General features: G+C 40.8%; 1 protein-coding gene across 3 annotated transcripts in view; it reads left to right on the forward strand.

Annotated features, from left to right (window-relative positions):
- Positions 1–12,720, forward strand: part of PIWIL2 (piwi like RNA-mediated gene silencing 2) — a 73,557-nt gene that overhangs the window by 40,450 nt on the left and 20,387 nt on the right. For all 3 annotated transcript variants that reach the window (XM_064368681.1, XM_064368682.1, XM_012435348.2), the window contains exon 19: positions 584–689. In XM_064368681.1, the coding sequence (XP_064224751.1) occupies positions 584–689 (106 nt within the window). The remainder of the gene's footprint in view (positions 1–583; positions 690–12,720) is intronic.

Consider the following 12,720-nt stretch of genomic DNA (forward strand, 5'->3'; position numbering starts at 1 on the left):
GATAGCTGCAGAAATTTAGAAAGTAAGAATTCCTTATGGTCCAGTTTTTATTCATATTAACGACTGCCTAAGGTTTGATATATATATACACTTTCAGATTCTTTTATGCATATGTTAACACATACATATGATATATATCTCTGATATATACACACACGTATATATTCACACAAATGGGATATTGCTAGGCATACTGTTCCTCAGCTTAATATGTACTTAAACTGTACATTTTCCCATATGATTACAAATAAATCTCAACCAACTCAACTGGTACACAGAGTAAATTCTGTGTATCATTTAACTAATCCTCTCTTGGTGGATATCTAAGTTGTTAACTTTTTTCTATTGGAGCAGTTTTGTAGCAAATATTCACAATTACACATTTTTATGTTTTGCATATGGCTTAAATATATCTTTTCCTCACATCACTACTTGTTCTTACGTATAACAGAAATGCGTTTCCTAGGTATTTGTTGAATTGATATCATAGAGAAACCTGTGTTACTGACACAGGCCATAGGCCATCCTCTTCGAGCATTTGTTCATCTTCCTCTCTCTGTCTCTCTACTCACCCCGACACTAGCACCCTCACAAAATGGTACTCCCGGGTGGTGTTCCAGATGCCGCATCAGGAGATTGTGGACAGCCTGAAGCTGTGCCTCGTGGGCTCCTTAAAAAAGTTTTATGAGGTGAGGAGAACAGAAATTCTCAAGTTTCTGGGTTTTTTTGTTTGTTTGTTTGTTTGTTGTTTTTTTTTTTTTGAGACGGAGTCTTGCTCTTGTCGCCCAGGCTGGAGTGCAGGGACGTGATCTTAGCTCACTGCAACTTCTGCCTCCCGGGTTCAAGTGATTCTCCTGCCTCAGCCTCCCAACTAGCTGGGATTAAAGGCACATGCCAGCATACCCAGCTAATATCTGTGTTTTTAGTACAGACGGGGTTTCACCATGTTGGCCAGGCTGGTTTCCAACTACTAACTTCAGGTGATCTGCCTGCCTGGGCCTCCCAAAGTGCTGGGATTACAGGCGTGAGCCACTGTGCCCAGCCGAGTTTCTGAGTTTTTGAGGGCTATCTACGTGAACACTTGAACAGGAAGTCTGATGCGGGAAAGGGATCTCAAATCAAAGGTGAGTCTCCTAAGCAGCTTCTACTGAGCAGGCAGCTCAGAGCTCCTCCTTTCAGGCTTCTGCTTGTACCGATCAGCTCGAAGAGCTAAGGAGCTAAATGCTTTCATTTGGTTTAGTAAGTAATAATTATTTCCCAGGTTGTCAGCCTGATGCCTCTAGACATAATCTTCATGTCCTTATCAGGGAAGTTGGGGGTAAATTTCAGCAATTAAAGCAGCTTATGAGTGTACTCAGCTTTTTATGACTTACTAGGTGCTGGCTCTTTTCATTTTGGTTCAAGACGAATGCCTCCTTATAAATCACCCCTCGAACTCTAAAGAATGCTAACTGTGGAGGATTGCTGTAATTAAGCTGATACTGGAGCTGGAACAGTGACCAAGCAAGGTACTGATTTCTGCCTTGGCCAGTACATCAAAGGAAGCACTGATAAGTGCCTTTCATGTCTTAAGGTCAGGGTTAGACCCTAACCTTTGCATAGAGGTTAAACAGCAAGAAATTTAATAATTTTTTATGATTGAAGTCAGTCTCTAGGGCTCCACCTTGTCTCCGTATAGAATAATGTTTCCTACAATGTCCTGCAAATAGTTTAATACTGTTCAGTTATTAGAGAGAGTGTGTGTGTGTGTGTGTGTGTGTGTGTGTGTGTGTGTGTGTTTTAAAGCCTATCTCCGGCAAGGTCCATATGTTAGGCTACTGAGTTATGAAGTTCAACCAGTCTTTCCTTTCTGCTGTTGTTGTTGTAATTGTTTTCCTTAAAAGTTTGATCTGTCTTCTAAGACCTAGGTATGAAGCCTTTCCCATTCTACCCTCACTGCTCCATCCCTAAGCTAGAATACTTTATGTTCCTTTCCCAAGGCCCTTCATTGATAATCTGTTCAGTAATATCACATCCTGCCTTATATTTGTTATTTGTATCCTTATTTATCCATCTCACTGGGTTGTAAATTACTTGAACACTGGTTATGGATGGCTGTGCAGCAAATTACCCTGATGCTTAGTGGAATGAAATGAGCAAGTTTGATGTTCACAGTCAGGAATCTGTTTATGTTAAATCTAGAGTAAAACTGGCCCATCCAAGTATAAATGTTCTCTGAATCAAAAGGGTTCTTTCTATTTTTTTTGAGACAGGGTCTTGCTCTGCCTCACCCTCCAGAGTAGCAGGGGCTGCAGGTATGCGCCACCATGCCTGGCTAATTGTTAAAAATTTTTAGTAGAAATGAGGTCTTGCTATTTTGCCCAGGCTGGTCTTGAACTCCTGGGCTCAAGTGATCCTCCCACCTCAGCCTCCTAAAGCGCTGGGATTACAGGCATGAGCCACTATGCCTGGCCAAAGGTTTCATTTGATTCAGGTCCTCATTATCGGCTTAGTCCTAAGCCAGCTTTAGCCATTTCCCTAGTTCTGCACCTAGTGGAAGGAATATTTGTACTTAAACTGTTTTGCAAAGTGAAGACTCCATCTCTACAAAAAATTGAAAAAAGTCAGGTTTGGTGGTATGCACCCGTAGTCCCAGTTCTTCAGGAGGCTGAAGTGGAAGGATCCCTGAAGCCCAGGAGTCCAATGCTCCAGTGAGCTATGATCATGCCAGCCCTGTTGACGGAAGCTGCCTCTAAAACAAATAAAATAAAATAAGGTATTTTGATCATGCCTCTCCCAGAGCTTGTCTTGACTCCTCTGTAGCCCCAACAAATTTGCTTTTGAGTTCTAAGATTCTGACTACCTCTGGACTCTCCAGTTTTATTAATCTTCCCCTAGGAATGACAGTAACCACTGGAAGTTCCAACGCTTCCAAATAGTTGCCTTCTTATACATTTTCAGCCCTGTTTTGCCTCAGGGCTTGCTAATCCAAAGCCCATTTTCTTCTTTCTAAATCTCTCACTTGTCCTCTGGACTTAGGTTCAATAATATGATGTTTCTAAATATTCTTATCCTTTTCCTTGAATAGTTTATTTTTCTCTTCTCCTTTTCCTGTAACCAGGCTTTTCCTTGATGAATACACCCCCCCTTTTTTTTTTTTTTTGAAAGAGAGAGAATAGGAAGGAGGAAAAAGGAAGAGAAAGAGAGAGAGAGAATGGGGAGGAGGGAGAAGGAAAAGAAAGAGGGAGAGAGAATGGGAGTATTGCTTTCTTGCCCAGGCTAGAATGCAATTTAGTAATGGGTATTGAAAAGCTCTTTTATACTGATAATTATACTTAATGATGTAGTCAGGAAGGAATAAGGGAAGAAGATAACAAACAAACAGCCAACCAATATTTAATTTAAACCTATGAAATGCTATGCGATTACTGAGGAGTGATTTACTTCCAATTATATAGTCACCTTTGGAATAGGTGTGAGGTGGTAATGTATGTTTTGTGTATTTGAAGTGGAGAGTTCTATAAATGTTTATTAAGTTTACTTGTTCCAGGTCTGAGTTCAAGTTCTGAATATCCTTGTTAATTTTCTATCTCGTTGATCTATAGAATCGTTAGCTCTTCTTGTTACATTGATCCTTTTGCCATTATGTAATGTCATTCCTCGCCTCTTTTGATCTTTGTTGCTTTAAAGTCTACTTTATCAGAGGCGAGAATTACATCTCCTGCTTTTTGTTTATTAGTTTATTTTTACTCTCTGTTTGATTGGTAAATCTTCCTCCTTCTCTCTGAGTCTTTGTGTATTGTTGCATGTAAGATGGGCCCGGATGCAGCATACCGATGGGTTTTGGCTTTTTATCCAATTAAAATATATATAGGTTTAATACTGGCGTTTGATGCTAGCTGGCTGTTTTGCTCATTAGTTGATGTAAATTTTTTATTGTGTTAAAGTTCTTTGCTTTTTGATATATTTTTGGAAAGGCTGATATTGGTTGTTCCTTTATATGTATAGTGCTTCTTTCAGAAGCTCTTGTAAAGCAGGCCTGGTGGTGGTGAACTCTCTAAGTACTTGTTTGTTCGCAAAAGATTTAATTTTTCCTTCGCTCATAAAGTTTAGTTTGGCTGGATAGGAAATTCTGGGTTGAAAGTTCTTTTCTTTAAGGATGTTAAATATTGGTCCCCACTCTTTTCTGGCTTGTAGGGTTTCTGCTGAGAGATCTGCTGTGAGTCTGATAGATTTCCCTTTGTGGGTAACCTGACCTTTCTCTCTGGCTGCCCTTAGTATTTTCTCCTTCATTTCAACCCTAATAAATCTGGCGATTATGTGCCTTGGGGTTGGTCTTCTTGAAGAATATCTTTGTGGTGTTCTCTGTATTACCTGGAGTTGAATATTACCCTGCCTTGCCAGGTTGGGAAAATTTTCCTGAATGATATCCTGAAGAGTATTTTCCAACTTGGATTCATTCTCTTCATCACATTCAGGTACACCTATCAAACGTAAATTAGGTCTTTTCACATAGTCCGATATTTCCTGGAGACTTTGCTCATTCCTTTTCATCCTTTTTTCTGCATTCTTGTCTTCTCGTTTCATTTCACTGAGCTGATCCTCGACTTCTGATATCCTTCCTTCTGCTTGATCAATTCGACTGTTTAAACTTGTGCATGCTTCGCGAAGTTCTCATGTTGTGTTTTTCAGCTCCATCAATTCACTTATATTCTTCTCTAAATTGTCCATTCTCGTTAACAGTTCGTCAAACCTTTTTTCAAGGTTCTTAGTTTCTTTGCATTGGGTTAGAACAAGTTCTTTTAATTCACAGAAGTTTCTTATCACCCACGTTTTGAAACCTGCTTCTGTTATTGGAACACACGTGTAATCTATTAAGCCTTGTTCCGTTACTGATGAGGAATTGCAATCCCCTGTAGAGGGAGAGGCATTCTGATTTTGAGTATTCTCTACCTTTTTACGCTGGTTTCTTCCCTTCATTATATATTTGTCCGTCTGTCGTCTTTATAATTACCGGCTTTCTAACTGGGTCTCTGACGTCCAACTTGTTGATTCCCTGCGCCGAGATCTGAGCAATCCACTGAGCCGGCCAAAACAGTGGTGTTAAGATTGATGGTGCTTTTCTGCCCGGGAATCTCCGGACTCTGCACCAAGAACTGGCGTGCTAAGGCACCAGCAAAACCACCACGCCGGCCACAAGAGTCGCCCTGGCGACCCGTGGGGCTCCTCCACTGGGAATCTCCTGGTCCGTGAGCAACAAATATTCGTCTGAAAGTGTGGCGTCCTCTCGTTCTTTGAGCTTTCACTGGGAGGTACGTGCCCGAGCTGCTAATCATCAGCCATCTTGCACCCCCTTTTTTTGAGACAGGGTTGCTCTGTTGCCTAGGCTGGAGTGCAGAGTCGCAGTCTTGGGTCACTGCAGCCTCAACCTCCTGGGCTTGAGGGATCCTCCCACCTTAACCTCCCAAGTAGCTGGGACTGCAGGCGCATACCTCCACACCCAGCTAATTTTTGTATTTTTTGTAGAGACAGAGTATTGCCATGTTGCTCAGGCTGGTCTCAAACTCAGGTAATGTCCAATTCCTGGCCTCAAGCCATCCACCCACCTCAGCCTCCCAGAGTGCTGGGATTACAGGTGTGAGCACCTGTGTCCAGCTGAATACCCTTTCCTGTCCTGTCCTGTCCTGTCCTGTACAGGAACACACCACCACACCCAGCTCAGTTTTGTATTTTTAGTAGAGAAAAGGTTTCACCGTGTTGGCCAGGCTTGTCTCGAACTCCTGACCTTAAGTGATCCACCAGCCTTGGCCTCCCAAAATGCTGGGATTACAGATATTAGCCACTGTGCCTGGCCAAATACTGTTTTCTTAGAAGCATCTCAGGTTGTGATTACTCTCATATCTCCAGAGTCAGACACCTTCCCCAGGCCAGTCATTTTTTATCGGTATTACATCCTGGAGTGTCTTTAACCAATTTCCCAATAAAATTGATTATCAATATCAGCATCATCATAAGACTTGTTTACAATGAGTTAATTGAAATTTCCCAACAACATTAGTGTTATTTAATCTCACAGTATGATACTATATATAACCTAAAATGTAAGAGTCAAAAGATACTGTCATGTTACTAGAGTCCTATGCAGTCATAAATAATTAGTCCAGCTTATCATTATACTGCATGACTAAAGTGTCTCCCAGATATGTGCCACTTAGGTATCTCCCAGATATGTGCCACTTAGCTTCCATTGAACATCGTCAGGTTTCAAAAGCAGGAGTTTTCTCAGCAACATGGCTTTACCCCTCTTGGTATCCTGTTTAGTTGAGCTAACAGACGGTATCACAACTTGCTCTAAGCCTCTCCCAAGGCACCAATAGAATGTTGGAGTTTGGGCTGGGCTCATTGGCTCATGCCTGTAATCCCAGCACTTTGGGAGGCCGAGGTGGGTAGATGGCTTGAGGTCAGGAGTACGAGACCAGCCTGACCAATATGGTGAAACCCCATCTCTACTAAAGATATAAAAATTAGCTGGGCAGGTGGCAGGTACCTGTAGTCCCAGCTACTCAGGAGGCTGAGGCAGGAGAGTCACTTGAACCCAGGAGGTGGAGGTTGCAGTGCGATATCGCACCACTGTACTCTAGTCTGGGCAACAAAAAAAAAAAAAAAAAAAGGGAATATTGGATTTTGCTCACTTCGTAATCATTTGTTCTTTCCCCTAATCCTCAAACGTCATTCTTCCTTCTTTACATTTATATCCCTATCTATCCACTTTTGGAAGGGACTTTAAGTTTGGCCACTGTGCTGATCTAGACTGCTGGCAGCAATACTAGCCTAGCAAACGTCTCCCACTCAGTCCCCTCTCGTTCCTATAGGGGAGTGTAACACAGGTACAGAACTAGTGCGCTCTCTCTACTACTAGCCAGTGTAGCTGCATTCCCTGTGAACTCCAGTTTTGCCAGATAAAATGAAGGTACAATCCACCCCCATCAGGCCATTAGGCACTCTAACATGAAGGTCTAAAAGTGTAGTTAGTTTCTTGCTTAGAGCTTGTTATGGGTTTAATTGTGTTCCCAAGAAGATGAAGTCCTAATCCCCAGTACCTGTGAATGTAACCTTATTTGAAAATAAAGTCTTCACATATGATTAAATTAAAATGAGGTCATTAGAATGGGCCCTGCTCCAATATGACTATGTTTTTATGAAGAGAAGAAATTTGGACACAGAGACAGACATACATAGAGAGAAGATAATCTGAAGACACAAGAACACCATCTGTACATCTGTAACCCAAGAAACACCCGAGACTCCCAGAAGCTAGGAGAGAGACATGAACAGATTCTTTTCCTTACAGCCCTCAGAAGGACTGTAAACACCTTGGTTTTGAACATCTAGCCTCCAGAAGCATGAGACAATAAGTTTCTGTAGCTTTAGCCAGCTTGTTTCCTTTTTTTGTTTGTTTTGTTTTGTTTTGAGATGGAGTTTTGCTCTTGTTGCTCAGGCTGGAGTACAATGGCATGATCTCGGCTCACTGCAACCTCCGCCTCCCGGGTTCAAGCAATTCTCCTGCCTCAGCCTCCTGAGTAGCTGGGATTACAGGCACCTTCCACCACGCCCAGCTAATTTTGTATTTTTAGTAGAGATGGGGTTTCTCCATGTTGGTCAGACTGGTCTTGAGCTCCCGACCTCAGGTGATCCGCCTGCCTCGGCCTCCCAAAGTGCTGAGAGTACAGGCGTGAGTCACCCTGCCTGGCAAGACGGCTTGTTTCTATGGCAGTCCTAGCTGACTAATACAGAGATCATTGCAGCTTTTGGCATCTGCAGTGTAGCCCTGGTCCCAGGAGTACTACATCAGGTAGGAAAAAAAGACTGTTGAGGTTATGTGGGGAAGAAAGAAAAAAGTATAGTTGTACCACATCCTGCCCCCAGGGAAGAATTATAAAGTGACACCAGCATCCTGCCCACTCCTCTTCCCTACCCTTGAGTTGACAGAAAAATGGGAGAAATCTACCTAGTGGAGACATTTCCTAAGCCCTGGCCCTGTTGAGTGTGAGCACATACTCATGAAAGCATGTAAGCCCGCCCTTCGGGTTTTTCCTTCTTCCACTTTGGACAACAGATATTTCAATCGGCCATTCTAATTCTCTACCAAATCATTACTGTGAGGATGAAAGTGTGTTCTTTGGTTTGAAGAAATGTGACTCTATGGTCCAAATTGATTCATTATCTTTTGATTTAGTAGTTTTTTTTTTTTTTTTTTTGAGACAGAGTCTCATTCTGTTGCCCAGGCTGGAGTGCAGTGACGTGATCTCCACTCACGGCCTCAAGTGATCTGCACATCTCCCAAAGTGCTGGGATTACAGGTGTGAGTCACTGCGTCCAGCCTTGTTTTAGTCCTTTCATAGTATTTTGGGCATTTGCATCTACCAGCAAGTATGCAAAACCCAGTCTATAGTAAGTGTCTGCTCACGTCAGGCACTGTCACAGCTTCCTGGGGCTACCAGAGTAAGTCCAACTTGCCAGCCAAGTGCAGAGCCTTCCTGCTACGGAATCTGCCCCATAGCCATCTGCACTCTCTTGTTCACAGACAGAACAGTTCTTGTTGAGAGTGCTTAACAGGGTTCAAGAGGAACATGTGAAATAGATTCAGCCTATCTCTGCACTGCTGCAGCTCTCCGGAGTCTACTCACTCCATGGAGCCAGATGGACCACCTCAAGCAAGCATGCTAGGGTATCCACTCCCAGGGTTTCACTTGTCTTCCCATCCTGGAAGGTTTTACTATTGGACATCAACATGTCCTGCTTGCTTGCTTGCTTAAAAAAAAAAAAAATTGAGGTGAAATAGGTGAGTTGCAGTGGCTCATGCCTGTAATCCCAGCACTCTGGGAGCCTGAAGCAGGTGGATTGCTTGAGCCCAGGAGTTTGAGACCAGCCTGGGCAACATGGTGAAACCCCCATCTCTACAAAAACATAGAAAATTCAGCTAGGCGTGGTGGTGCATGCCTGTAGTCCCAGGTACTTGGGAGGCTGAGGTAAGAAGATCTGTAGTTTAAAAACATTTTCATCACCCCATGAAAACGCCCCATGCCCATTAAATAATCATTCCTTATTCACACCTCCTCCTCATTTCTGGTAACATCTGATTTGCTTTCTGTCTCTATTGGTTTGCCTATTTTACCTATATTGTAATTTTAAAATGTGTGATCTTTTGTGTTTAGCTTACTTCACTGAGCATGTTTTCAAGGTTCATCTATATTGTAGCATATATTAACACTTTTTTTCCTTTTCATGTCTGTATAATATTCCATTGTATTTATTCCACAATTTGTTCACCTATTGATAAACATTTGGGCTATTCCCACATTTTTACTATTGTGAATAATGCTGCTATAAACATTCCTGAACAAGTATTTGTTTAAGTTTCCATTTTCAGTTCTTTTTGGATATATACCTAGGAGTGAAATTGCTGGGTCATGTGGTAGTTCTGTGTTTAACTTCTAGATGAACCACCAAGCTGTTTTGCACAGTGGTCAATCATCATTTTATATTGCTACCAGCAATGTAGAGGTTTTCAGTGTCTCCAAACCATTGCCAACAATGTCTATTTTCTGGTTTTTTAACTTTCTCTTTTTTTTTTTTTTTTTTTTTTTTGAGATAGAGTCTTGCTCTGTCACCTGCAGTGGCACGATCTCTGCTCACTGCAACCTTTGCCTTCTGGGTTCAAGTGATTCTCCTGTCTCAGCATCCCAAGCAGCTGAGATTACATGTGCACATCACCATACCCAGCTAATTTTTGTATTTTTTTAGTAGAGATGGGGTTTCACCATGTTGGCCAGGCTGGTCTCAAACTCCTGACCTCAGGTGATCTACCCACCTCGGCCTTCCAAAGTGCTGGGATTACAGGCATGAGGCGTGAGGCACCATGCCTGACCTTTTCTGTTTTGTTTTGTTTTTTTAATCATCACTGTTGTGAAGTATCTCACGGTGGTTCTGACTTGCATTTCTTAATGACCAGTGATGTTGAACACCCTTCTTGTGCTTGTTGCTTGTTTGTGTATTGTGTCATTCAGAGCCTTTGCCCATTTAAAAATTGGGTTGTCTTTTTGTTGTTGAGTTATAGGAGTTTTAAAAATATTCTGGAAACTATACACTTTATCTGATGTATGATTACAGATATCTCCCCCCATTCTGTATGTTTTCACTTGCTTAATAATGGTCTCTGCTGCATGAAAATTTTAAATTTCGATAACATGCAGTTTTTCTCTTGTATCTTTTGTTCCTTATGCTTTTAGTGTTCAGTCAACGAATTCATTGCCAAATCCAAGATCATGAAGCCTTGTCCCGTATATTTTTTTCTAAGACTTTTACACTTTTAAACTCTTACCTATAAGTCACTGATTTGAGTTATGCAAAGTGAGGTGGGGTCCAGTTTTATTCTTTTGCATCTGGATATCTACTTGTCATAGCACCATTTGTTGAGAGACAGTTCTTTTCCCCACTGAGAAGTCTTGGCACCCTATTCGAAAAGCAGTTGGTCATAGATGTTTGGGTTTATTTCTGGACTCTTAATTCTATTCCATTGGTGTGTGTGTCTTATTTTATGCCAGTACCACACTGTTTTGATTATTGTTGCTTTATAATAAGTTTTGAAATTTGAGAGTGTGAGTCTTCCAACTTTATTTTTCTTCTTTTAGTATTGTTTTGGCCATTCAGTGCCCCCTTGGAATTGTATATGAATTTGAGAGAAGGCTTTTTTATTTCTGCAAAAAAAAAAAAAAAAAGGCCATTGAAACTTTCATAGGGATTGTATTGGATTTCTAGATTACTTTGAAGAGTATTATCATCTTAATAATACTGTCTTTGAGCATATGGACACAGGATGTCTTTCTATTTATTTAGATCTTCTTTAATTCCTTTTAGCAGTGTTTTATAGTTTCCATGTATAAGTCCTTTACCTCTTTGGTTAAGTTTATTCCTATATATTTTGTTCTTTTGGATGCTATTGTAAATGGAATCATTTTAATTTCATTTTTGGATTGTTCATTGCTGGTGTATAGAAACACAACTGTTTTTGTGTGTTGATCATGTACCTGTAACCTTGCTGAATGTGGTTATGAGCTCTAGTAGTTTTTTTTTTTATTATTCTTTGGGATTTTCTAGATATAGAATAATGTCATTTGTATATGGAGGTGGAGTCTTCTTTTCAATTTGAATTCTTTTTATTTCCTTTTCTTTCTTAATTTGCTTAGTTTATTTTCTTTTCTTACTTGTTATGGCTATGATTTCTATTATGGTATTGAATAGCAGTGCTAAAATCGGGCGTCTTTGTATTTTTCCTGATAGTAGAGGCAAAGGTTTCAGTCTTTCACCATTGTGTATGATGTTAGCTGTGAGTTTTTAATAAATTTCCTTGTAAGAAAGTTTCCTTCTGCTCCTAATTTGCTGAGTATTTTTTATGATGAAAGTATGTTGGATTTTACTGAATGATTTTTCTGCATATAAACTTAAAACAGTCTTGTTCAGATTAATGCCAAATTAATTTTAATAGTTGTGTCATGCCATTCTTGCATTGCTATAAAGAGATATCTGAGACTGGTTAATTATAAAGAAAAGAGGTCTAATTGGCTCATGGTTCTGCAGGCTTTACAGGAAGCATAATGCTGGCATCCACTCAACTGCGAGGGAGGCCTCAGGAAACTTACAGTCATGGTGGAAGGTGAAGCAGAAGCAGGCACATTGCATATTGAAAGCAGGAGGAAGTGAGAGAGAGAGAAGAGGAGGTGATACATATTTTAAATGACCAAATCTTGTGTGAACTCAGAGCAAGAACTCACTTATCACCAGGGAATGGCCCAAGCCATTTCTGAGGGGTCTGCCCCTATGATCCAAACACCTCCCACCATGCTCCACCTCCGATATTGGGAATCACATCTCAGTATGAGATTTAGCAGGGACACACATTCAGACTATAGCAACAATATATAAAAACTTTGTTTCTGTATAGTTCTATTCTCTCCCACTTTCTTGGTGCTAATTCTGTATTAGCATTCCCCAGAGAAACTGAACTGATAGGGTGTGAGCATGTATATAGATTATTTTAACAAATTGCCTCACACGGTTATGGAGGCTGGCAAGTTCAAAATCTGCAGGATGAACCAATAGGTTGGAGACTCAGGGGATAGCTGATGTTGCAGGTCAGCTTTGAGTTTATCCTGCCTGGTGTTCCTTGGGCTTTGGGATGTGTCAGTTAATGTTTTTCCTCAAATTTGGGGACTTTCTGTTAAATATTTCTTCAGATATTCTTTTTGGCCCTTACTCTTGTTCTTTTGAGATAGCAAATATTTGTATGATGATGTGGTGTGCTTGGTGGTGTCTCCCAGGTTTCAGCAACTGTCTTCATTTTCTTTCTTTTTTCTTTTTCTTTCTCATACTGGATATAATCTGAACTGTGACATCACTTCTAGTTTGCTGATTATTTCTCTCCTTGCTTAAATCTGCTGTTAAACACCTCTAGTGAATTTTTTGTTGCAATTACTATACTTTCCCACTCCTGAATTTCTATTTAGTTCTTTCTTGTAATGTCTTGTCTTTATTGATAGTCTTTATTTGGTGAGACACATTCTCATACTTTCCTTAAGGTCTTAAGACATGGTTTCCTTTAGTTCTCTGAATAGTATTTAAAATAGTTGATATAAAGACTGTGTCTATAGGACCAATGACTGGGCTTCCTCCAGGACAGTTTCT

The sequence above is a fragment of the Aotus nancymaae genome, unplaced genomic scaffold, assembly GCF_030222135.1.
Source record: "Aotus nancymaae isolate 86718 unplaced genomic scaffold, 86718_ANA_hifiasm-v0.15.2.pri h1tg000079l, whole genome shotgun sequence".
NCBI lineage: Eukaryota > Metazoa > Chordata > Mammalia > Primates > Aotidae > Aotus > Aotus nancymaae.